At 39.2% G+C, this 26,873-nt stretch overlaps 1 protein-coding gene across 1 annotated transcript; it reads left to right on the plus strand.

Moving 5' to 3' along the window:
- Positions 1 to 216: 216 nt before the first annotated feature.
- On the plus strand, positions 217 to 23,980 carry USP38 (ubiquitin specific peptidase 38). The gene is made up of 10 exons (XM_066549477.1): positions 217 to 901; positions 2,187 to 2,322; positions 6,593 to 6,722; positions 6,974 to 7,075; positions 9,756 to 9,914; positions 10,292 to 10,485; positions 11,033 to 11,126; positions 11,970 to 12,076; positions 13,165 to 14,503; positions 17,275 to 23,980. Exons 1-10 carry the CDS (start codon positions 217 to 219, stop codon positions 17,434 to 17,436), a joined length of 3,108 nt encoding a protein of 1,035 aa, XP_066405574.1. The 3' UTR covers positions 17,437 to 23,980.
- The last annotated feature ends 2,893 nt before the right edge of the window (positions 23,981 to 26,873 follow it).

The following is a 26,873-nucleotide window of genomic DNA, read 5'->3' on the forward strand; positions in this document are numbered from 1 at the left end:
GGTCGGGAGTTCCGTCGGGGTCACCGGTGAGAGGCGCCGGGGCCGCCGCCGCCCGGGCGAGGGGCGGGCCGGAGCTGCGAGGGCCGCGGGGGGAGCGGCGGCATTGCGCGGCAGGGCGGCGAGAGGGCCGCGGGGAGGCGGCGGCGGCGGCGGCGGCCCCCGTCGAGGCCTGGTCTGGCCCGCCGCCGCCGCCGCTCGGCCGATGCGCCCGGAGCCATGGACAAGATCCTGGAGGGGCTGGTGAGCTCTTCGCACCCGCTGCCGCTGAAGCGGGTGATCGTGCGGCGCGTGGTGGAGTCGGCGGAGACGCCGCTGAGCCAGGCGCAGTGCCGCGCCATGTTTGCGCTCGGCACCCGGCTGGTGCTGCAGGGTCCCGACCCCTTCCAGCGGCAGGTGGGGCGGCAGGTGCTGGACGCCTACGGCCGCTTCCACCGCGCCGAGTTTGAGGCTTTCTTCAACCGCGGGCTTGTCCTCGGCCTCCTGCAGCGCGGCTACGGCGAGCTGAGCAACCGCGACCCCGCCATCCTCGACTACATCCAGGCGGGGCTGCGCCTCATCATGAGCTGCCCCTCGGTGCTGGAGCTCTTCGAGCTGCTGCAGGTGGAGGCGCTGCGCCTGGTGTGCGAGAGGCCGGCGCCGCCGCTCTGCGCCCGCCTCTGCCAGCTGCTGGGCGACTTCCCGCAGTGCCTGCCCCGCGGCAGGAAGCTCTCGCTCGCCTTCTGCCAGCAGCTGGTGCGCAGCATCGCCCACTTCCAGAGCCAGGGCACCCGCGAGGCCGAGCTGCGCCTCTACGTGTCACAGGTGACCCAGGTCAGCGCGCTGCTCAGGAGCGTCTGGAAGGCCGAGCCCGACACGCTGCTGCCCTCCCTTCAGGAGCTCTTCGCTGTCATCTCCGCCGCGGGTGAGCGGGAGCGGCGCGGAGTAACGGGGGCGTAGGTTATTCAGAGAAGAGGAAAAGCCGTAGCGCATGCAGTGGGCGCTCTGCAGGCATCACCTGGTAACCACTGCTTTCTCACCCGCATACTAAAATGCAACTTCTTGACTGTCGAGAAAGCAAAGCCTTTTTATTTCCTGCCCACCCCCCAAAAGCTAGAGAATATTGATTTTTTTGTTTCTTTTTTTTAATTTATTTTGCTGCGGGGCAGGATTGTGTTTGTAAAAACTCCTGATACAGTGCTTTAAATCATATACCAAAATGAGGTTTTGGGTGCCTTGTTAAGGAAGATTTAAAACTAGCCATAGTTACACACATATAAAAATCTCAAAGGCTCTTGCCAGGAAGTTGGTGTCAGACTCTTTGTGGTGCCCAGCACCATGACAAGGAGCAAAGGCCAAAAACTAAAACACAAATTTCACCCGAACACTGGGAAGAACTTGTTTAGATTGAGGGTGGTGGAGCACAGGAACAGGCTGCCCATGGAGGTCGTGTGTGTTGTTGTGTGTGTTCCTGTGTTACCTGCTCCAGGTGACCCCTGGCAGAGGGGTGGGGCTCCATGGTCTCCAGAGGTGCCTTCCAACACAGTTGTGTGATTTGATGAAAAGCTACTCTTTCTTCTTGCTCCCTGTTTAACAAATAGGGATTTATAAGTGTGTATAAGTAGTATATGTAAAAGCAATGTATAAAATTTTAGGAAGCATCCAGTGCCTCAGTAATGGAAATGTGTTTGTAAATAAGTCCTTTCTGACTTCAGAAATCTGTGAAGTACTATAATAATTCCCATTGCCAAGTGCCTTTGCTGTTGAGGCACCTGGGAAACTTGACATTGCATCTTGCCATAAGTGGAATGGTTAGCAGAGAGTTGTTGAGATAGGATGTGGAGAATACCAGCTGCACTAAATTCCTAGGCTTAATATGAAGTATAATACACAACTTGTGGTACTTCTTTTTAGAAAAACACAAAACCTACTTCTCAATTCCAGTTAGGGTGGAGGAGGAAGTAGTTGGCAGATTGTCACTTTCTTGCATGGGAAGGAAATGAACTAATGGCATTTGTAATTGACTGCTATCAATCAATTCATTGATATATTTTACTTTTGGTTTGGTTTGTGATAATAGAATGCCAGCTATAGGATAGATTTATTGTCACTTGAAACTATGGTCAGGTTGTATGGTAGAGCAAGAAGCTATCTCTTTTTCTGTGGGGTTTTCATTTAGTTCCTTACGTTGTCATATTCAATTGTTACAGATACTTCATTTGAGCCTTCTGTTGCGCTGGCAAGTCTTGTGCAGCACATACCATTGCAGATGATTACAGTACTCATCAGGAGCCTTACTACAGATCCTAACGTGAAAGATACCAGTATGACTCAAGCTCTGTGCAGGTAATGTATTTAACTGTGAAGGGAGAGGAGAGTTTCTTATTTAATCTTGCCTTTCTTGGAGCTGTTACTGAAGTTCCATTAAAAAAAACAATGAAACAAAAGTGTGAAGAAGAGGAACTTTTAAAATGGTGTTCCAAGTCATGCTTTTTGGCATGTTAAGATATATATATATATCAAATATATATGATGCTGTGGCTGTTACTGGCATGGTTTCAGTTTAAGGTTGCTGCCTTCATTGCTATTGTGGCTTCATTCTCTGGCCCTGCTGGGGTGGATGAAGAGGGTTAATTAGAAACTGAGAGGAAACACCTGTGTTCTTCTTAGATGACATCTTAAGTGAGGTCTTCTGCCTTATGGAAGATGGTGTAAGTAGGAAACTCCATAGGTTTTACAGTCAAGCAGAGAAACAAGGCCTTGTTTTCAGAAGATGGACCTTTGTGCTTTTCCAAGAAGCAGGATAGCATTCTCATGTGATGGTATTAACCATCATCTCCTGCTCAGAAGAAAGGAGCCAGTTCAAAATGAGTTTTACTGCTTAGCTTTGAGGGATTTTTTTCTGCTTAGATGTCTTAATGTTTTTTTTGGAAGGATTCACAGAGAACAGCTTCTATTACCCTTTTGACTCAAACCCTCATAGGTTTTTTGGGTGTTCTTTGTATGATAGAGAAATAGAAATTATATAAAAGCAGAAATTGCTTATTATGTTTGTCACTAATCTAACCTTGAGTAAATGTGATGTAGATGAGTAGCAGTGTAAACAGACTGGGATTCAGTTTGCAGTTGTGACTAGTATCTTCAGATATGTGAACAGTAGTGATGCAGAAAAATGACAGTGATAGAAGGATGAAGACCTTGAAGTTGGTGGTTTTTTTTTTTGAAATCCAGTTGAAGAAGCTGTTATTGAGTACTGAAGGGTAGGAAAATGGGTAATGCAGATAAACAGGGGACTATTAGAAATCTATATTGCTTAAAAAATAATTTTTAAGAAGCCTTAAAATAAGAGTCCAGTGTCTTCAAGATTATTAAGTACATCCATTTGAGTGTAGTCTAATACTTAAGCATTCATGTAGTGTAGCACTTGAATATCTTGGTGGGCTTTCTCACACTGAGAACATGCCTTGTGCTGACAGTAAGTTGAGGAGCTGTATTTCAGTCGAAAACATAATGAAAAAAAGCAGCATTAGTAATACAATTTGGGGTAAGACATATTGTTTAGGCACTTTAAGAGAATCTCCTTGACTGAAGAGATTTCAACCAAGCTGTGTTCCCAATCTAAAGGTCAGACCTGGGAAATTCAGGATTAGGTCACGCTGATAATTTGCCAGTAATGTGCTGGTGATTAATTTTCAAGTTAGTGTAGATTTAACATTTATGTTGCAGTGCTGTCTCAAGATAGTGTCATCATGTGGCTGTAGCTTGAGAACACCTTCACTGTGTGCCTCTCCTTAGGGAAGCAATGCAGTACTGAGCTTTGGTTACACTAGGAGCTGTTATTATCAAACAAGTGCTTTTTTTTTTTTTTTTTTCTTGGTGCCAGCCATGTAATAGGTGAGTTTTTCCTCTTGTTTTTGAAAGGGAAGGGTAATCTTACTTGCTTTGTTGATTCTTTGAGGTAATACTCTCTCTTAAGAGCCTCTAGTTTTGTTCCATGGAGCCTTGTTGGTTCCATGAAGCCTCATGTCAACACCGCATCCAGTTTCTTTTTCTACCCCTGGCAACCCTTTGCAGTTATTACTCTCTTCTGGCTTAGTGAAGCAATTGTTCAGAGGTTAATGCAGCTGGAATGTCTGGAGCACCAAATGACTATGCTGTCATGGGGCTTGCAGCATTCCCAGGAGGTGCAGAACTCCAGGCACAACAAGGTCTGACGAGAGTTAGCAGAGCTTTGCTGACTGTAAATTAGAGACCTTGTTGCTCACTTCCTAAGTACAGCATCTGTGGCACTGCAGAGTCTTTCTGAAGGTGAGCACAGAATAGTAAAAATTTATGTTTAACAGACTCATAAGTTGAGTTGGTTCAGGGTGGGCGGTACATTAGACACAAGATCATTTTAGAATTTGGCTTGAGCTGTCTGATGAAACCTTACCTGAAGCATCAATGAGGAAAAGCAGAAAATGGTTCAGTCTCATTGAGGATATATGGGTACTTTAAGAGTCTACTTCAGAACTCTGGGAGGAAATGAACTGGCTGTACTCAGGATCCTGACAAGTATAATGCTTCTTTGCACTTCGACCCAACTATCTTTGTTAAGAGAAACAGAAAATTTTGCTGAGAAAAGCTCCAGATATAACCAGGTGCTCTGTCCTATTGGAAAAAAGGTCAAATTCTGTGAAAGACTTGTAAGTTATTGGGGGTGACAGGTAGTCAGAGGATCTTCTGTTGCTGTTTTGGGTTTTTTTTCCCTTAATCTGAGGGACTCATGCCTGAGCTGCCAGATTCTTTGATGTGGTGAAGAAGATATTTTGTGAAAGAAGTTACTGTGTGAGATTGCACAAATAATTTTCTTTTCAAAGATAACAAAAATACTGTCTTTACTAGCCACCTAGGTGGGTAAAAAATCTACTGATTTTAGGGTGGTATGAGGAAGAAGGTCCTCCCTGAGGCTTTTAAGGTTTTCTTAATCTAGTCAAACCCGAAAAAGCAATCCTCTGTTCATATTCATGATCATCATGGCCCATACTAGTATCTGCCTAAAAATATGCACTCATGGATTACAACAGAGCAGTAAGCCAAGCGAATGCAACCAAAATACCTGATCTTCACCTACCAGATGTAAAATGTGATGCTTTTTGAGACAGTCTCAAGCAGGTCTGTGGGTTCACTTCTGTCTCTTCTGGCTTTTGTTTCTGCTCTCAAAATCATTCACTCTCAGGTTAACAGTCAGGTGTTTTAGAATAGTGGTTCTAATGTAGGACTCTACAGAATACTTGTCTAAACAGTTAAGAAAGCAATATTTTGTCATTAGGTTTAAATTAGCTGTACAGATGTTTCTGACTGCTGGAAAATACCAAGTCTACAAATCAAGGAGGGGAAGATTTGAACATGATTGGTTTGTGAGTTGTGGGGTCTTTTTTTTAGGTTATTTCTTCACAGACAAAAACAGTTTGGGCCTGGGTTTTTGATTTTCTATTTCAGAGGATATAGGAAAGGTTGCTCAGGATAAACATGTTTGAATTCAGTGTCTTGAGGAAATAAGAGCTTTGTGTAAATTCAGAGCACTGATTATGATGTTGCCATGTTTTTTTCCCAATTTTGTTTATAGTAATATGGATGAAACTTGGTAAGATTTGTGCTTGTTTGTTCAAAAGGCAGTTCTAAAGATGACTTATTTTAGAGAAGCCTATGAACTTTGTAAGTGCAGATTCTAGGATAGATACATTATAACTTGTCTCAATATCTGTCCACTCCTGTGGTAGAAAGTTTTTTCTTCCACCTAGTGCTGCCAAATTAGTGCTGCTTCATCTTGTTTGAAGAAAGTAATCTTATGGACAATTAAAGAAAATTCAAAATATTACCAAGTAAAGTCTCAGAAGAACAAAGCCTAGATATCATGTTTTAGCTGGCACTCCCTTACAATATTGTCTGTGTCTTAGAATTGTTTCAGCTCATCTGCTTGTCTGCCTTAAGCATCAGGATAAACTAACTATTAATTTAAAATACCTCTGTTTTCTGTTCCTGATACTTCACTGTATTTTCTAGGCACAGGAGGTCGCTTCACTTTTTTCTTAGTTCAAGTGAAATGATCCCTTTTGAGATGTATGCAGACCCCAGACTGCTCTATGTATTTAAAATGAATAGATTTTGCTATTAATTTAGAGTGTTTGGATTGGCTCCTGGGAGTGTAGCTGTGAGTTGAAGAGTCTTCCTTAGTAGTCAGTTTTGGTCTGCTTTGGAGTAAAAGGTGTTGAGGGGAGGTTACCAGCTACAGGCACTTTTTCAGCAGTAAGTTTTTGCCATATGTTAGCTCAATGTCTGTGACATCAGAGTGCATTTTCTAGACCAACAAGAAGCAATACAAAATATTGGCTTTTTATGGTAAGGTATTTTTGGGGATGCATATTTACTTCAAATGTATTAAATAAATCCTTTTTCATTTCAGAGTTAAATTACTTGAGATATAATCAAAATTAATTTACCACTTGCCCAACATTCCTGCATTACTTATTGTGAGTCTTATTGTGTAAGCATGTTGCAAGCATCTTTTTTGTTGAGGTTCAAGTTAGTGGCATATTGGTTTTTTTATCTTTTTTGTTCTCCTGTTGTCTTGCAGAATGATTGATTGGCTGTCCTGGCCTCTGGCTCAGCACGTGGAAACGTGGGTGATTGCACTGCTGAAAGGATTGGCTGCAGTCCAGAAATTTACCATCCTCATTGACGTCACCCTGCTTAAGATCGAATTGGTATGTTGGAAAAAAGCATTCAAACAAGGGAGAGGGAAAGGAATTGCTACCAGCTATGCAGTTGTGTAGCATCCTTTTTATTGTAACATACAGCATCTTCTTATTCTGCAAATATGATGTAAATGCATTTATAGCTGTCATTGCATGTAATGATTTTGTCTATTTCAAATGGCTGTGTGTTTGAAGATTTTTTTTGTGTTAACTGAACTTTTACTTTGCAGATTCACTGAAATAAATGTGGTTTTTTTTAGGTCTTTAATCGACTTTGGTTTCCTCTAGTGAGGCCTGGTGCCCTTGCTGTCCTTTCCCACATGTTACTTAGTTTCCAGCATTCTCCAGAAGCTTTTCATTTGGTGAGTTACTAAATAATTGTTTTTGAGTGCTTTGAAATGCCGCTCGCTGTGTAGTTTCTGAAATGGGTGTAAAGAGCAACAGAATTGATGTGCTTGGATGTTGTCTGTTGGAAGGTTGTAGAACCAGGTTCCTGTGGTTATAGGAAGGCTTTTTAGATTCCAGATTCAGCCACTTCATCTGTAACTGGAAACAAGCTTTGTCCTTCCTTGTATGTACCTATTTGTGGCAGGAGTGTCTGGGCATCACATTTTTACTGCATGCTTCTGCAAATCCATTTCATGTGTGTGCAATCTGCTGATCAAGTTGGAGGGCAAGCAGGTTTTTGAGGCCAGCTGTTTGGGGAAAACAGGTAACAGAGATAATGTGCTCTGTGTCACCTGGTCACCCTGAATGAGACCAAGAAGTACTTAACTTGCAGAAGGCTGTGCTGTCTGTGTCAATGTTCATGGGCAAATTAAACCATTTTTCATGACCCCTTTTCAAAATGCATTCCATTAGTTAAGGCCATAGATGGGAGGGTGTGAGAGTGACTGTGTTAATACAGCAACATGTTCCCACACTTGGCATTAAGCCTAAAGTCTAGGAGAACATCTGAGATTTAAGAGTAACAGCCTGGCACATTCTCTTTATTGTTTCCAGGGCTCTGAAGGGGTATAAAGCCCTCTGTTTAATGTCAGAGTAATTTATGCCCGTTACGTTGGCTTTTACCGAGAGATCTCTGAAGTTTCTCCAGTGTCCTGATCTTGTCTTAGCATAGAAATTTGAGTTACAATTAAAAGCTTTGCATGTGTTCAAAACATAAATATTTCATATATTTTTCTGTCTTGCTTTTCTTTTTTCCTGAGAGAGACAAAACATTAGAAAAAATGTAATATATCAGATAGCCTGTTCTAGAAAGAGGAATTTGATTTACCAAAGAAAATTTCTATTGGAGGCTGCATGCTGTCTTGCATAAATATCTCCCTTCAAGATTTCATGACCATTTTAAACAATTTTCTTCACTATCATTTATTTGTGCTACTACCATTTAATAATCTGTAATATCTTCCTTCACTTTAAGTACTTGTTTCCTTTTTTAATAACAAATGGTCTGATGATGCAACTGTCAAATGCACATTTGATAAATAGAAATTAATTTCCTTGGAAATGCATCTGAGATTACATTCCATCTCCTTACGCTTGAGCATCATGAGCATAAATTATTTTGATATTTTTGTACCAGAAGCAGTCTTGTACTTATAATGTATGATGTAGAACTTATGATCATCAAAAATCTACTGATATATCGAAGTTTAATGTAACCTCGAGCCAGAAGAGGGAATTCTGTGTATTCAAAGTGTAACTTGCAGTATTATCCAGCCTGCAGAATTCTACTCTTTGGCAGAACTGAGAGCCTATCCTTTCTCTCTTCTTCCCATGTGCTTTGTCTGTTCAGAATTATCATAACTCAGATCTACTTGATACCAAGCTCCATCTTGGAGCTCAGGAGTTGCTTTCTCATTGCTGTGTACCACATTTTTAAAGTGGAAGATGAACTTTTTTCATTGCAATACCTTTCAGTATTGACTTGTGGTACAGTGAACTCTTCATCTTTGTGTTTTTATTTTTAAACAGTGGGTATCTTGCTTACCTAAAGAGCAGGGTTTATTTATCAGAGATGTAGAAGTATTTATACCCAGAGAATAACCAATATTTGTAAAAGTGACAAATGTGTATTTTGCACCTAGCCTTTTTTACTTTGATGTTTTGAACTATATCAGTTCTTGTAATTGGTATGCCTCAGATTCCTATATTCTTATGATTGCCTTTCTGTATTTTATGCCTTTAGCTTACAAATTGTTTGGTAGTAATTAATGATGAGAAATTATTCCATCAACTTCTTTCACAGTTAATCAATCTTAATTGTTTGAAACTTGCAAAGGTGTCTGCTTTGAAGTAAACTTCTACTTGTTGTCTTAAGGCTAATGTCTCACACATTTAAAAGTAGAGCTGTGCTGAAGAAGAGGAAGGAGATGAAGTAAACATTTCTGATTCTAATCTGGCCAGTTTAAAGTATTCCTGAATCTGAACTAAGTCTCAAATAGATTACTCTAGCTGTGGTAAACTTTCAGCTCGTAGTAAATGACCCGGTTGTGGTTTATGGAGCTGAGCTGCCTCACTAGGTGGAGCTATGGGCCAGTTCCCTTCTTGTAGGATTAGCAGGAATGTATTCATTGGCTCGTGAGTTCAAGCATTAGATTCTGTTCAAGGAAAGTTTAGAGGTTTGTTTAAAAAACCATATCTGTGAAATCAGAACAAGATACTAAACTGTTAGTGGTGGCACAAAAGCAAAATGTTTGCAGTTAATATCCTTAATAAGGTGAGTACTTTTGGACACTTGACTGTTTAAAACCTTAGCATGCACCTTTTGAAGTTCATGAAGTTCCTTTTAAAACTTACATGAGCTAAAGAGAGCATTGAGTAATTAATTGTGCTGCTTGAAAATTGTTATGTATGAAGAGTAATATATGTTTTTCAAGTCATTGTTTCTCAACCACTTCTTATTTAATAACAAAAGATCTCCTGTCATTTGGCATGTGTAAACCAATGAAGTTCAATTAAGTATTTTGTAGAAGAAAAAAAAGCAATAAGAAAATGCAGTTAACACCTTTTTGCTTGTTTCTTTGTTTTCCCATTTAGATTGTCCCACATGTGGTCAGTTTGGTTCACTCCTTCAAAAGAGATGGCTTGCCTTCCAGTACAGCCTTTTTGATGCAGTTGACAGAGTTGATACACTGCATGATGTATCATTATTCAGGTTTTCCAGAGCTCTATGAACCCATTCTGGAAGCTATTAAGGTACATTAGGAATGTTAAGAGCATGGAATGTTATTTTGTTCTCCCAGATATGAGGCTTTAGTTCCACAGATCCAAATTCTTTAGCGCTTCCACATGGAGAAAAGAGCTAACCACATAATCTCATGTCAACCTTGTGTTTGAAATAGAAAATAAGCATAAAGCTTTGAAGAAGAAGGCTGGGGGGAGGGAAGAGAACAAGGGCAGGCAGTCTGTATCTTCTAGGCTATCAGGGGCAGCAGCCAGACCTTGGAGGAGAACTGGGGAGAAGGGGGAGATAAAATACTGCTCCATGGCTAGACCTGTAGCAGAAACAAATAAACAAACCTATTAAGCCAGGTGTTAAATGTTAAGCTGAGTGTTAAATGTTTCTCTTGTAGGACATGCCCAAACCCACTGAAGAGAAGATTAAGTTGATCCTCAGTCAGAGTGCCTGGACTTCTCAATCCAGTTCGTTGCCATCTTGTTTATCTAGACTTTCTGGAAAATCTGAAACTGGGAAGACAGGCCTAATAAATCTAGGAAACACTTGCTACATGAACAGTGTTATTCAAGCACTTTTTATGGCTACAGAGTAAGTGCTTCTTAACAGCTTTTTTCATTGCAAATAATTCTTTGCAGTTACTGCCTTCTTGATTTTCACAGAATAATATGTCCTGGGGTTTCTCACCTTGCTAGAGCTGAGTGCATTGTTTTGCACTCAGTTACTGGTTGCTTTGTTCAAGTTCAGCTCTGGAAACTGCAATTTTAGCCACTAAAACTCCTGATCCTTCCACCCAGTGTCAAAAGGGAAGTCCTTTTTCCCTCACTGTCCTTGCTCACTGCTGTATTGTAAAAAGATTTGGTGCTACTTTTGTTATAATCTGGAAGGGTATTAAAACAAGTCTGTCTGTATCCCATTCCTACACATTTAAATGTTTAAAGACATGGGTATTTTGCAGTGTTAATTCTTACCATACAGTAATTTTATATCTGCACTAGAGCAGAGTTCCAGTATTGAAGGAAGTCTTACGTGATTTGCCTTCTTTCAGTTTGAAGGAATTGTCTGAGCTGGAATGATAACTGAATTGTTAGAAGTCTGCCTAGGAAACTCTTTCATTTGTCTCTCTCTTCCATTTCAGTTTCAGAAGACATGTTTTATCTCTGAATCTAAATGGCTGTAATTCCCTAATGAGAAAATTACAGCATCTTTTTGCATTTTTGGCCCATACCCAGGTATGTCAGTTTTTCATCTGTTTTTCTTTAAGCTTAGATCTATGTACCAAAATTGAGAAACAAACATGATGCCATGGGAATCCTCTTGAGTATTTCAAGTATAAATATTATATTTTTGTATGGGAATCAGTCTGCCTTGAAATGCTCAGATGGTGTGGATGGACTTAGGAAATAGCCATTTCTCTAGGTGGAATATGTTGGTGTTTTGTTATTTCTATTAATAGGTAGTGATAGGTTTTCTTTGAGGAGCAAGAAGGAAAAAATCCAAATAAGACCTCAGTTGATAGACAAGCTGATTTTATGTGTCTTTCTAGGGTAAACTGTGACCTTTTTCATTGATTTTTACACTAAATTTTATTGTAGTTCAAATTCTAATGTGATCATTATTAGCTGTTCAAAACACTTTGCTAATGCTGGAAAGGCACAAGACACTTCTGTTTTCCTTGAATAATAGCAATTCACTTCTGGAGAGGATGAGGCTGGATCAGCTTCAAAATAAATGGGTCCTTATGAAGAAGTACTGGTGTTCTGAAGAAAGCAAACAGGTTTTTTAATTCACCAGCAAGAATGGTAGCTGCTATAATACCTGGCTTGTACTCACTAAACATTAATATTTGCTGTCAGGATAAACTATTTGTATCTTTGTACTAGAGGTGATTGCTACAAAATTAATGGCTCTCCCTTGGTATGATTAAGTTGTTTAAATGTTTGTGTACCTTGTGTTTCATTCAGCTACTCTGTGATAATGTTGTCCATAGTTTAGCTGTTAATATTAAAATAATCAGCTTTTTAAGTTGATTATATTACAACTATGTAACTTTTTCTGTTCTCTCACTTGAACAGAGGGAGGCATATGCTCCTAGAATTTTCTTTGAAGCTTCCAGACCACCATGGTTCACTCCTAGATCCCAGCAGGATTGTTCAGAATATCTCAGATTCCTGCTAGACAGGTATGGTTATGGTGCCATCGATGGCAATGAATCTATAGCCTTACCACGTAATGTTGAGCTCTTAGGAGCAGTTGTGTAGCAGTTCCAATGCATGAGTAAGGTAGGGATCAGGAATTTTCAACCTCATGCCTGTCTTTCTCTGGTTTTCTGTACAGTCTACAAACTACTTTTCTTCATGGGTTTAGTCTGTAGTGAAATCTGGATGCCATATTGAATCCAGATAATTGAGAACATGTTATGGTGGTAACAAGGTGCCACTTTTATAAATCTAAGCATGGGTGTTAGGTTTAAGTCGTGGTCCTGTTGTTAAATTAATAGTAGTTGGTGCAAGCAGTTTAGTTGTGCTTCTGGAATTTTATGTTGGTGGAGACAGCTGTATTTCATAAAAGGCATGCAAGTCACAAAGAGATGTACATGTCTTTATAAACAGGTAATTAAGCAAGCAAATTAGCTGTGGCAGAAGTAAATCAGTAATACCTACGTTTATTAATAATGCTCTTTATTTTTGGCTTGCTAAAGGGGGCTTAAGCAATATTACTTTAAGACACATTCTGCTCTTGGAGAAATTGATCTCAACAGTGAAAGAGTGTTCTCTCTTTTATTTTCCTCTGTGTTTTGGGTCCCTCTTTTGGTTTGGGTTTTCTTGATGCAGAACTTTTGGCTGCAGAATTCTGGCATTTTCTTTGGAAATAGTCTGGCCATAAAGAAATAGTTACTTTTTCTCTTAGCAAGTCTGACATACAGGCCCAGTCAGCTCGGGAGCTGATTGATTAACACAGTGTAATGATAAATAATAAAAACATTGTTAGGTTTCTTTAATATTTGCCTATTCTTTCAATATATCCGTTGTGTTCTGTTATATGTAATGAGACCCAGAATCAATGTCTTTGTGCCACTCGTACTCTGGTTTGGAACACTATGCTTCAGCTTCCTTATATAAAAAAAAAAAAAACCAAACAGATTTTTTTAGTGTAAGATACTTTAGCAACTTAACCATCTGTGGTTTTTAGCTGGAAAAAAATCTGAAATAGTGTGGCAGTATTTGGAATATAGCACGGTTACTTGGATTTATTTTTCTTTGTTTTCAGGTTGCATGAAGAAGAGAGAACTTTGAAAGCGTTGTCTTCAGCGAAGAGTTCTGAAAGTATTCTGACTGACAAGTCCCAGGCACAAGAAAGTGCCCATAAAACATTTACTGAAGCACCTTGTATGGAAAGTGAAGGAAGAACTCTGATAGAGAAGATGTTTGGAGGAAAATTGAAGACTAACATATGCTGTTTGAACTGCAAAAGTATGTCTCAAAAGGAAGAAGCTTTCACAGATCTCTCGTTGGCTTTCTGTCCCCCAACTTCCTTAGAGAATGCTGACCCAAAATGCATAGAACATTCTGAAGTGAAAGATGACTACATGGTGCAAAGTAATACTTCAGCTACCAGTCCTGATGCAGAAACACCTCTCAGTAATTTGGAAGTAAATCGTGGATGTGACACAGTAATGAATGAAGGAACCATAGATTTTTCTAGTGAGCCAAGCTCTGAGAACACCACAATTTCTGAACTCAAAGTTGAAAATAATGGGGATATGTCTCAGAGTCTAGTAGGTAAAAATACCCTGTCAGTTACAGACTTACTCAATTATTTTCTGGCACCTGAAATCCTTAGTGGAGACAACAAATATTATTGTGAAAAGTGTGCCTCTTTACAGAATGCTGAAAAAACTATGCAAATCATTGAGGAACCTGAATACCTCATTCTCACTCTTTTGAGATTTTCGTATGATCCAAAATGTCACATAAGGCGCAAAATCTTGGACAATGTTTCTCTACCGCTTGTATTGGAACTGCCAGTGAAAAGAGCAACATCCCCTTTAGCTGTTGTTTCAGGAGGCTGGTCTGTTGGTGTGGAGATTTCTGATACTGGAGAAAACCTTGCTAAAAAACTGAAGCCCTCTGGTGCTGATGAAGTGACCTGCCCACAACTGGTGCCCTATGTGTTGAGCTCTGTGGTGGTGCATTCTGGGGTATCCTCTGAAAGTGGACATTATTATTCATATGCTAGAAATGTTACTGGATCAGGACCTTCTGGGCTCTGCCACCAGTCTACAGCTCTCTCTTTAGTTTCTCCTCAGGATAAGCTGTTTACAGAGGAGAGTCCTTGTACTGTTGTAGAGAATGAGCTGGACACTGAGATGCCAAGAGAATGGTTTCTGTTCAATGACAGCAGAGTGACATTTACCTCATTTCAGTCAGTCCAGAAAATCACCAGTAGATTTCCAAAGGACACTGCTTATGTTCTGTTTTACAAAAAGCAGAACAGCACCTGTGGCTTAAACACCAATCCAGCGAATGGCCTGTGGGTAAATGGAGACCCTCCTCTACAAAAAGACCTCATGGATGCTATTACAAAAGATAACAAACTGTACTTGCAGGTAAGACGGAAGTTTTGTGTAAAGGGTGTCTCCTTAGGCCTCACAAGAGGCAGTCTACAGGATAGAGCACAGCAGCTTTTAAGTGTTCTGCCATAATAACCATAAATCACTAGTCTGGCTTCATCTTGGTGTTGCTGGCCAGGTTTTGTAGTAAGGTTGTCACTGTTAGATGGGAAATGTCAAGGAAAATGGCATGAACACATTTCAGTTTAAAGTTTGAGTGGAGATGCTTGTATAGGTCATTGAAGCACTTGCCATTCCATATGGGAGAGGCTTCAAACAGTTCAAACTTTCATTGCCTTGATGGAATTGCAAGAGTGGCTTAACTTTACTTAAACACTTCCAAGTGGTGTTCTTACTAGTGCCTTTTCATTTGTAGTCAAGTTTGACTTCTAAAACTGTGCTTACTCAGATGCTGGAACAACTGAAATGATGACCAGATGTGGGTGACTGGCTTCCATTTTCCCTTTGCTGCCTATGCCATACTCTCTGTGGGACCAGTGCTTCCAGCAGCACTCTCCCTGTGTTCTGGGAATTTCACCTGGCTGGGCCAGCCTTTTTGTTTGCTGTTAAAAGAAAACAGTGCTCTCCACACTTCAATACCTCTTTCTTAGAGCATTGCTGCCCTTTTTTTTATGTTCTAGGAGTAAAAGTATGTTTTACTTGTGCTCTTTGATGGGTTAAGCTGTTTCTGTAAGGACTCTAGACTAACTCAAATTAGAAGAACTAGGTATATTTAACTTTTCTGTAGTGTTTTATTAATTTCAGAGTTTTTGAGCTCCTGACCTTTTCTCATTTTAATTGAGGCTCATTACGAGTGCTTGGTTATTGTTTTTTTTAAATTATTGCTGATACTGTGATTCACTGAATTAGATTATTCTAATTTTAAGATGCTGTATTTCACTGTTGGTTCAGAGTTCTAAATTAATTTTTCCAGCTAAGTTAAGAATATATTCTTCTGTCCTGAGAAAGCCTTTAATTTTCAGAAGATATGTTCAAAAAATTCTGTATCTTACTGCTTTTGTTTTGCTATTGGATATCTGTTTACCACATGGTAAATGAAGATGTTTTCAGTATAAATAACTAAACCTGCAGTATGGGTTGCTCCCACTCTATTTAAAACCAATTTTAAAACCCTTACTGCAAATAAATGGAAAGCAAGGTGGGATGCTCTGCATATTCTGAGACCAGAGAACTGTATTGACTGTCAAGTTTTACTTACCCAATGTAGTACTTGTGGGGATGAATAGAACAACCTGAAAATATTAAATAAGGTTATTGCTAGTAAAAACGCCAGTGGTCTAAGGTAAACAGGTTGGTAGTGTAGTTTTTTTAACTAAACAGGCTATTTAGGCAAGGTCTGCTATTTTAATCAAAATCTGTGGTTGATTTCTGGTACTACAAGTTTTTAATATTTCCTTGTTATTCCTAGTAAACATACATAGTTTTTGGTGTATCATAGAGCTAGCCAGACACTTAAGACTCCACATATTGCTGGAGATAGCATAATACTGTCTTCAGGAGTGTGGCCAGCACATCTGTGTAGACAGTGTCCTCCAAATATCTTCATTTTTAAAATGAGTATCCATTTCAGTCCTTAGTAGTGTACAATAGTTTCAAACTTAGGCTGTGTTTTTGACAAGGGCAAAATAATTCAAATTCACCAAGTCTGCTTTTAGCACCTGTGAAAGTATTTGGACAAGACTTGAGTTTAGGGGTTTCATGGTAGTATAATACAGTCAGGGAGAGTTGAAGGGTGACCCCTGTAGTTAGTGAAAGCCTGTTGTAAAGTTTGCTCTCATTGCCTGTAGGGAGGTGTGTGGTGATGAAGTGTCATGTGAAGGCAGCAATCAGTCTGAGCCTTAGCTCTGGAATACTTTCAGTTTGTTGCCAGGTCCACTGTGTTTAGCCTTCAAGAGCCAACATCTGCCTTCTCTCCCTCAATTTTTGCAGCTCTTGGCCAAGTTGAGGAAGGTGTACTAAAGATAGAAAATTGCTGCAGGGTTTATTGAACTAGTTGGCCAGAGACAAAATATAGTGCCTGATACGTCTAATGAAGGAAAAGCATGTGGCTCATCCCCTTCTTAGATGTCTTTAGAAGCCTCAGGAGCATTCAGCTGAAAAAGCAGCTGGCAGGCAGCAGAGCTTTTGTGTTCCTTCCACTTGTGCAGGTACATTTTCCAGCAATTGGCTCTGATTTTTATCAAGTGCTTGAGAGTTGCAGAGACTTGCTACGTTATAACAGTTAGCATAGCAATAATAATTGAAAGCTGAAAGGCTGCAGTGAATAGAAACTAGATAGCTTGTCCATCCTTTGGCCTTTCATCTGAGTACATTGATATTCTATGCAGTTGATGGAGTGGAATGAGGGAGTGTCTTTCAAGTAACAAACATTGATATAAAGGTTTTACCTTTTGACTTTGCAACCAAGAAGAAGAGCATATGAAAATTGCTAGGATGAAAATTGATATGAAACATATATCAAAACCTGTTTTGTTAACTTCTCATCAGCAGTCTCATTTTTAGTGACATCCCATGTTGCTATAATACAATTTTAGCATGAACTCAGATGGATTTAATTTTGTTTCGCTTATGCATACTGACAATCAGTGAAGTTGTGCACCTTAGGTTGGCTGTGGATGATCAACTTGAAAGTTCAGCTTAGCTGTTCACTAGAAACCAGTGATGCTGCTTCAAAAGCCATTTTAAAAGGGTGTGAGATTGTGGGTTGGGGTTTTTTTTTTTTAATTGTCTTTCTTCTTTCATTTCAGGAGCAAGAGCTTAGTGCTCGAACACAAGCCCTTCAAGCTGCCTCGGCCTCTTGCTCTTTCCGACCCCATGGATTTGATGACAACGATCCCCCGGGAAGCTGTGGGCCCACAGGTGGAGGAGGAGGGGGTGGGTTCAGTACTGTGGGCAGATTGGTCTTTTGACTGTGAAGACAACCTGGAATACACTGGTTCCGAAGCAGCCTGGTACTGCTGAGGACAAATAAAATACCCAGCTCTGGCAAAGTTGTATCAAGGCTTTGAGACTTGGTCCTTGTCCAAAAGCAAATATTAGTGGGTTTTTGGTTATGTTTTATTTGAAATAAATAAGCGCATAATGGAAAGAAACCTACCTCTTAAAAGTTCAGTTGCTTTCATACTAAGATATGCTTGCCCAAAAACCAGAAAATGAAGATTTTTTTTTTTAAGTAAATGCTAATGATGTTGCATTAAACTGAACAAAAATGTGCTTATGTCAGTTTCTCTTGTCCTCATCCACTGAATGAAGAAAGTTCATTTTTTACTCTGATACTATTGCTTTATGGTGGAAAGCCATTTTCAGATGGGCTAAACTGCATCTGTACTCTCTCACCCACTGCTTATTTTCAAATACAATACCTGTGTGGGTTTTCAGAGATGATGCAATTTGTAATGCAGGCAATAACTTAAATGTGACATGACACAGTACTTTCCAGGTTAAAAATTATTCAGTCCATTTCCAGTGTAAATGAAAAGAAAAAATTATACATATTTGCTAACTTGTTATCCAAAAAAAAATGCATGTTGTGTAGGAGCATTGTTTTTAAATAGAAATTGTTAACTCAGTAGCATTTGTAAATTGTTTTGAGGATTTTAAAATTATTTCAGGGGATCTATCTGCTGAGTATTGGAAAGGAAGAGATTCTGTATGTGCCTTGCAGTACTGTAACTTAAACTCTCTGAGGCTGCAGAAGATGAGAAAATGTCTTAGTAGTCTTTTTTTTTTTTTTGTCAGCATTATAAATCAAGACATTTATAGAAAGCTTTTAGGTTTCCAGAAGTTAAAATCTGTTAGTTTGAAATGCAGTAAGTATTGCCCTTTATTTGTTGATTTCAAAATATACACGCCTAGTGATCTATAACTTTCATGGCCTGTACTGCTGAGAAAAACCTGGTCATAAAGATGGAGCTATGTTCATGAAATCACAGAAAATCTGCCTTTATTGGTCTTTGCTGAGGATCTTTGCTTATAAGAGTCTTTTGAAGCTTTGCCTTTGGCTTTTGCTGGTAGTGAGGACTTTCTGGTGAGTTCAGGATTTTTTTATTTTTTGTTTTTTACTCTGCAGAAGCCCACAATTATTCTGCCTAAGGAACACTGTTTGACTGCTCATTAGGCAAGCAGAGGCTGAGGATCCACTCCTCTGAATCTTGACTGAAATGGCAACTTGGATTTTGATGTGCAATGAGGATAACAGAAGTAAAGGACTTAGACTGTTGAACCCAGTGATTAATTCTTGAGTAATCTTAGAATCAAGTGTAAATTTATTTAGAGTATTTTTACAAAATTCTACACTGTTTTTGCTGTGTTTTTATATTCTATTAGGTGACAAAGTGTGTCCTTAAACAGCATGCAGACCTGGCAGGTTTTAGCATAACTGTATAGAAATAAGGAAATTTCTTAAAAATGCTTTAAAAAAAGCATAAGATATGTTGAGAGAATTAAGTCTTGTTCATATGATATTAAATATATGAAGTTTAGTCTGAAAGGTAATTTAGCTTGCAAGTTATTTTTATATTATCACTAAAACTATGTGATTGACTATAGGTTTAGATGTTATACTCAAGAAAGCTAGAGCAGCTGACTTTGATATTTTATTTTTATTTTTAATACTTTCCAAGCTTTCTTGTACCAGTTTGTGATACCTTGGCTTTGGCCTACTCTTTTCTTTGCTATCTCAGTGGTAGGTCTCTGAACCAGGGGTTCAGCCACAGAAACATGCAATGTTTTGAGACCAGCATGAGGAACATTCTCATTTCATTGCACTTGGATGAGGTTATTTTTGAAAATTCACTTTGCTTTGAAATTCTATAACTTTGTCTAAGAGGGTTTTTTGTTGCCTTTTAGGCTTCTCTGCCAGGTTGCTTTGGTTTGAAAATTTTTTATGAGACAGGTTAATTTGGCTTTTTTCCCAGACTGAGGACACATGAAAAAGCTGTCTACTCATTGCATTACCTTGGGAATATTTAGTCTCTGTATCTATTTACTGCTCATTTTAAACTACTAGTAAGTAGAAGCAGGGGCGAGTGGTTTTACTCTATATGAAATCATAATATTGTAAAGGTCAGGTTTGGTTTTATATTCTCACAGTAAAAATACAAATTATGCAGCCTACCTAAAAATAATATGCAGTATGTCTTTTGTACACCTGTTGAACTCTATTTATTTCATGAGTTCTTAGAAGGCTTTCTACACCTTTTTTGCCTATTCCGAATTAGGGGTTAAATATAGAAAATTTAAATGAGAATAATGCAAATCAGGTTGGATCTGCTTAGGTGCAAAATGATGGATGTCTGAAATTGAAAATAACTTCTTTCTTTCACCCTGTTGACTTCTGTCAATGCATTTGCTACGGGTTTTAAAAGTAGGTTTTAAAATTCAGGATACCTTTTTGTAAGTCTGCTTGCTGACATGACAGCTGTCCTAGGCTGGTGAGTCATAGATATCCAGCTTGGAAGGTTTCAGTAAACCTAGTGGAAGTGAAGAATTATTTCATGCTTTGAAATGTGCACCTTTATTATTGTTTACAGTTATGGTGTTGCATGCTGCTGTCTTCTGGACATGAGAGAAAAATGTAGATATGGTAGTTTGATTTCTGTTGCTTGTGAATGAATGCTGGATGGTTTATTGTTTTACCTTTTGGCTCCATTCTTAATAAGTTTATTAAGTTGAATCAATAGAAAGATACAAAATGCATCAGACCGTTTCAGAAGCTTGAGGGTTTTTGTTGTTTACTTTGATGAAAGAGACACAGTTGTACCACTCCAAGGTGCTATGTCTTAAAATCATATTTGCTTCTACCAGGACAGACTGTGATTTGGTCTTTGTTTTAATGGTCACTGGAGTTGTATTAACTTTCTTTTGTGCTGGTAATTTTTTACAGTTTTTTATGTGGAGCATCACAGTGGATTACTGTGAGCAGTCTCCCCTGTAACAAGTGATTGCATTGTCTATGAGCCCATTTATCCAGGATGAGAAGAAGCTTCTTTGAATAACTGAACCAATCATACTTTCTGGCTAGGTTTTTTCTTTTTTTTTTTCTTTTCTGTGTTCCCTTATTTGGAAAGTCAAATATTTTATCTTCTCTATGCTCTGGAAGTTTATTTTGGGTAAGCCTTAATTTCTTTTTTTTAATCTGTAGCAATAAGTTTGTTCTTTGAGTCAGAACACTTTTTTTGTACAAGTGACAGGCAAAGGGCAAAAGCTCTGGGAGATGAGAGTGTTCAAACAAAATCAAGTGGGTATAAACTTTCTGTAAATAAAATTTAGATTAGAAACCAAGTTCCTAATTCTGGAACAGCCTTCTGGGAAGAGCCTTGCTTCGAAGGAAGAGCAAACTATGTGTATCAAAGAAATTAAATGCCAAGTGGTGTCTGAATAGTAGGGCAACTAGACCTGATAAACCAGAGGTCCCTTCCAGTCCCTTCCTAGAGTTTTGCTCTTTTGTTGGGTTTCCTGTCTTGCCTCATTACCAGTTTTGTTTTTAAGGCCTAAGTATTTGAGGGTAAATAAATAGAATATTAAAAGGTGACATAAAAAAGTTAACTGCTGAATTTGGGGTGGTGTTGGTCTCTGATATAGGGGAATGAAGCATAAAAATTACTATATCATGGCAAGTGGAAGCTTGGAGGAGTTGTGATCTAAAGAAATGTGCTCAGTTTCTAACACAAGGGTGATTTCCCTGGGTAACAACCTGCAATGTAATGTAATGAGTGGTAGCACTTGGTATCTTCAGTAGGCTGCAATTAAATGGAAATTATTGGACATTTTTAAATGGTGAGCCAATGATCTATGTTGTAAATGAGATTGGAATAGACAATCTTGAAGGCTTTTTAATGTTCTGTGCAGCCAGTCATCATAGGTCTACCAAAGTCTGAATTCAGAGCTATGGGTAATATGTTGTTAAATCCCAGTGGTGTGGGGGCAAATGTGACCGAGAACCGAGAACTGTGTGGTGCTGGCTGGGTTGTGTCGGGCACAAGCTCTGCCTGTGGGTTGTAGTGTAGCACTGCCTCAGCACACGAGCTTTTGTGTTACAATGCTCACACACAATTCACCGGGCATCTGCTTTGGCTTCTATTGAAGCATCCAAATCAAAGGCACAACAACCAAAACTACCCAGACTGAAGCATGGATTAATGTTTTTTAATACAATATGCACCCTCCTTATTTAAAATGGAATATCTTCTTAATGTGCAAGATTCTGGATAGGAATGTGGATTCAGGATACGCATTTCTTGTTCCCTTTTTATTTTTTCTGGTGCAGATAGTATTTTTAGGAATCAGGTGTAAAAGTGCTTAAATGGACATGTCAAAAGAGACAACACAGGCAAGAGGGACAGCAGGTGGTGAAGGAGAAGAGCTGGTACTGAACTGAAATGGGACAAATGCTGGAAGGACAGCCTGGCTCTATTCTAATTTAAAAGTTGCACATGTTTTAATTTCACTGCTCTAACTTTATTCCGCCCAAGGCTACTTTGTCAACAATGCCTTGTGTTATCTGAGCCTGATCCTTAACAAGTTTCTACTGTATCACTATATCCATTTATATTTTGAAGAAGAAATACCTCAGTAGGCATATGGAAAATATGCTGCTGAGGAGCATATTTCAGGTTGACATGAAAAAAATGAGTTCAGCAACAGGATATGTGACTGTGCAAGCAGCTGTAGTATCATACAGCATCCTCAAGGCCAGTGGTCTCCAAGCTTTCTGATTGCACATCCACATCACTAAAAACTCTTACGTGTGCACCCACTATGTGTATTTATTAATTTATAAATAATATATGTACTACTATACTAATTTATTATGTACATACACAGGAGTAGAAATTGAAAAACTATGAGAGAAAAGTGAAATAAAGACTATTTTAAAATTATTTAAAATTTCATTTGTTAATTTTGCAAAATATACTTTCTTCTTGCACCCAAATGAATTGTCTTGGGTTGCATGCACCTCACTTTGGAGACCACTTTAAGGTAGTCTTGGAAAGAGTTTTAACTTGATGGGAACATGCATCAAAACTGACCAGTTTATAATCACAGTTTCTTTTACTCTGTGAATATAGACTGTTGTCCTTAACTTTGTGCTGCGTTGTCACAGAAATGTTTTATGAAAAAATTCCTTTCCTTGGGATTTTTTCTCCTGAGAAACTGAGAGGCCTCAGGAATAAAATGTAAACAATTATGATCTGCTGCTCTGGAATGTAATAGGTGCATCTTTGATTGATCTCATGTGGTTGTTTCTATTTAATGGCCAATCACAGTCAGCTGGCTCTCTGAGAGTCAGGAGCTTTTGTTATCATTCCATTCTTTTTCCTTTCTTTGCTAGCCTTGGGATGAAATCCTTTCTTCTATTCTCTTAGTATAGTTTTAGTATATAGTTTACTTTTAATATAATATATATCATAAAATAATAAATCAGCCTTCAGAAACATGGACCCAGATTCTCATCTCTTCTGGGGAGATGAGAATCTGGGTCCATGTTGCTGACTGGGGCTGCCTGCAAACTCCCACACTGCATGACTCTGTTTTGGATCTCTGTTTATTCAGAGTTCTTCCAAAATTTGGTCCAAGGCCTGTGTACTGTTTTGCTGTTTGTTTTCCTAGAGTGTGCATTAAATGACAAAACAGGAGGTGTCAGCCTTAAGTGGTTTGCAGAAATGCAAAGCCTTTCCAGTTTGGAGGGGAGGGCATATCCCTTGTCAAACACAGGGATGTGTTAGTACTTGGCTTGAAAGATCACTACCATTTTTCAACTGACTTGCCCTTTCTCAAATGTTCACTAAAGAATTGCCATATTTAGTGCTCAGCCTCCCAGAAGAAAGTAATTAATTTTCTTGCTGTATCTTTCCTGGTGTTGATTTTACTGAACTACAGTTGAAACCATATTTGCAGTATGCCTGTGCTTGAATCTTGTAAACTGGCATAAATTTTTAATAGTATTTCATATCAGTTTTTTAAAATTGATGGGGAGAAATGACTTGTACATGTGTTGGGCTGCGTAAGGAAGTCAAAATATACATCTCAAAAAGTGTCTCAAAGTATGTAAGTTTTCATGTGTTTGACTGGAGAGGCAAGATAGATGTTCTAGTAAAATATAACAGTGGTGATTTGGGGTTTTTTAATTTTTAATGTTTTACCTGTAAATCTCAGCTTGAAGGATCTTAGACAAAAGCATGGAGAATAAGTCATCTGAAAACTCTTGATGGTCCAGCTGTGTCTGGAGAAGGAAGTAGCTGGATTTGCTGTGTATTTACAATGCAGTGATTTCATCTGAGTTGTCTTCTCAATTGGTGATACTTCAATCTTCAAAGAAGAGGAAATTACTCCAATTTGTTGAAATAATTAAGGACATCACAGTTGGTTAAAATGCAGCCTTTCTCACTGAACTTGGAAGTTAGGGCACAGAAACATTCAGGCCTCCTGTAAATAAAGACATGATTCTCAAAAGCTGTTTTCAACTCTTCTATATTTTTCCTCAAGCTTCCCCAGACTAAAAGTTGAAAGGAAGCTTTTGGGTTTGGTTGTTTTTCTTGACTACAGGAATACCTAAGAAACTCAAACAATTAACAGGCCAGTTAATCATCTGTGAAGTACTGCTGGGTGGTGTCTGGAAGGGCAAGGTTTGGGTTGCCCTTAGAATATGTAGTTTGAAGTTGTCTCCTTGAGTTGGCTGCCCACAGCTCCCTCTGGCATTAGAAACAGCTGCCTTTATGTGGTCTCCAGATTAAGTTTGCTACTGCCTGTGAGGAGAAAATCGTGGGAACTTCCCCTTCATCCAAGTCCTATTCAGGCTAATTGAAGAATTACTCTTGACCTGAGCTGTTTCAATTTTCCTTTGATTAAGTAACTTGAATCTGCTGACTGCCAAGGGAATAGACAGATCAAGCTTTAATTTAGTATTTTTAATTTTTTTTTTCCTAAGTGAGTGCATTGGCTCCAGTAGAAGCTACTCTTTGTGTGCTGTGCTTTAAACATCCCAGGTCTACAAGAGGTGTTTCCTGCTGCCTGAGACCATGAAAACAGCAGCTATGCACACAATTCCTTGGGGAAGGAAATCTGCAGTATAAACAAGCAACTTAGGTGGATGATATCATCATTTGGATTGGTCTGCAGTGTTTTGCATTTGGGCATTTGATGTGAAAGAAGCATGTAAGGAGTGCTTTTTTTTTTTTTAAAGCAGTTACAAATGTTTCTGCAGGAGAAGGATGAGTTCCTGGAGCAGGATCCTAGGCAGTGTCAGTGTGATCTTGCATAGCAGCCTCCAAGAGTAGTGCTGCTCCCAGAGTGTGTTACAGTGGAAGGATGAAAAGACAAAAATGCAATTAGTCCACTAGACTGCACCCTCTGTTCAGAGAAGACAGGCTGAAGTGTTGTCATAGATAAAGACCATTTCCATTCATTGGGAGTATCAAGAAGCAGAGTATTTCTGCAACATCTCATTTTCTTGGGAGCAACTCCAGTGAGGAGTTTGTGCATTGTGGTCCATATTTCTGCAGCTGTGATTGCACAGAATGAGCCACAGGTCAGGAGGCATTTCAAGTGCAAGGTTTGAACTGCTTATTTGACAAGGCTGCTGTTGAGCTCGACTCAGCTCATCTCTAGCTCATTTGGTCCTCTTTGGTGCTAAGGATTTGCAGTGAGAAAAACCAGGATGAACTTCACATTGCCCAGCTCATGTTCTGAGAATGGGCATGAATGCTCAGCTTCAGAGAGGATTTGATGAAAGGAAAAGAAGCAGAGCATTGTGAAGAAGGAGAAGCTGGAAAGAAATGTAAGCAAGAGCTTCAGAGTGTGTGGGTATGCAAAGCTGTGGATTTCCTACTCTTTTGGGGACCAAAAGCAGTTTGCTTTGTTTAAGCAAAACCATACCATCTTCACATGTCACATATACGTAAGGAAAAGATGTGGGACAAAGTATAGCAATCACTTGGTCAAGGTAATTCTGACCTATTGGTGTTTTTATTATTTGAACTATAATAATGCCCAGCCTATCTCTCTACATTTTATTGAAGCAATTTTTTTTACACAAAGCTCAATATTTTGGGATTTGTCTTTTTAACTTAATCTCCTTTGGAAATAGCTGTTTAATTTTTTTTTGTTTTCTGCCTTACATTTTCTCCCCTGTTTTTTAAGGGATCATGCACAATTTCTTACATAAAGAGGTATGGATGTGTGTAATCACAATTAAACTAATTTGGTGTGATAAATGTATTATTTTAGGTTGTAGATAGTCTTGTCCCTGAAACCTCCTTAACCCCAAATTCTTTTTTAGGATGCATATTATCCTTCGACCACTAGGTCCCAGCAAGACTATTCTCTTTAATGCCCTCCTACTTTAAGTGCCTCATGAAAAACTGAAGTGATGCAACCAAAAATATGCCTGGCTGAAAGAAACTGGTATCACAAATAAGAGAAAATTGTAATTTGGTGAGTTTTTTCAGCAGTTCTGTGTTTAGTAGTGGTTTTAACCTATTTTTCCCTATCCTCTTGGGAGCTTTGTTTCATCTTACTCTCCCCTAAACAAATTTGGTGGAAATCATGCTTACAAAATATTTCCTACTATGGCTTCAGCAGTGTTGTGGTGTTTTTCCTTTTCACATCCACTCTCCCTCCTGCACCTCGTTCGTGTCCCTTGCTGACTGATGACCTCTCCAGGACACAGATGTATCTTCTACACTGCATTCAGGTAAGTACAGGGCTGCACCTAACACTGTTTCTTTCTTGGTTAGCTTCTAAATGCTACTGTGATAAACATCATTCCCAAATTATGTATCAAACATAGGGTAGCGAAAAATGCAATTAGAAAACTTAAAGAAGGGACTTTTTGTAAAGTCTCAGTTCTGCATTTAAAAATTCAGGCAAGTAGCAATTAGAGTAAAATGTTTTCTGTGTCTTCCACACTTGTAAGAACTGCTAAGAAATCTGTATGGCCACTGGTAGAAGGGGGTAGTGTAGGGATAGGTTTGCTTCAGGTATTTGTAGGGAATTGCAGTATTAAGAAGTTCTCACAAAGGGCAGTCACTGCTGATTTTTATGCAACAGTTTGTGGTTGCAGGTGCTCAAACTATTAACGGTTCAGTGCCAATTTAGTTATTTTGTGTTTGGCTCTGAATAATGTTGAACTGCAGGGCAGCACAACCATTCTGCTGGTGTGGTGTGGCTTGGTGGTTCTGCGTTGGCTGGAGGGAATGGTAAATTACAGCAGTCTCCATTCAGATGGAGCCATGGACACTGGTGGTGATGGTGAGGTGTAACAGAAACCTTAACTTGGTTTTGATCATGTGGGAGTCAGTGAACTAAGTTGACTAAGCCAGTGAACCACTTAGTCTGATTGCCAAGT

This window comes from Molothrus aeneus, chromosome 4, assembly GCF_037042795.1.
Source record: "Molothrus aeneus isolate 106 chromosome 4, BPBGC_Maene_1.0, whole genome shotgun sequence".
Lineage (NCBI taxonomy): Eukaryota > Metazoa > Chordata > Aves > Passeriformes > Icteridae > Molothrus > Molothrus aeneus.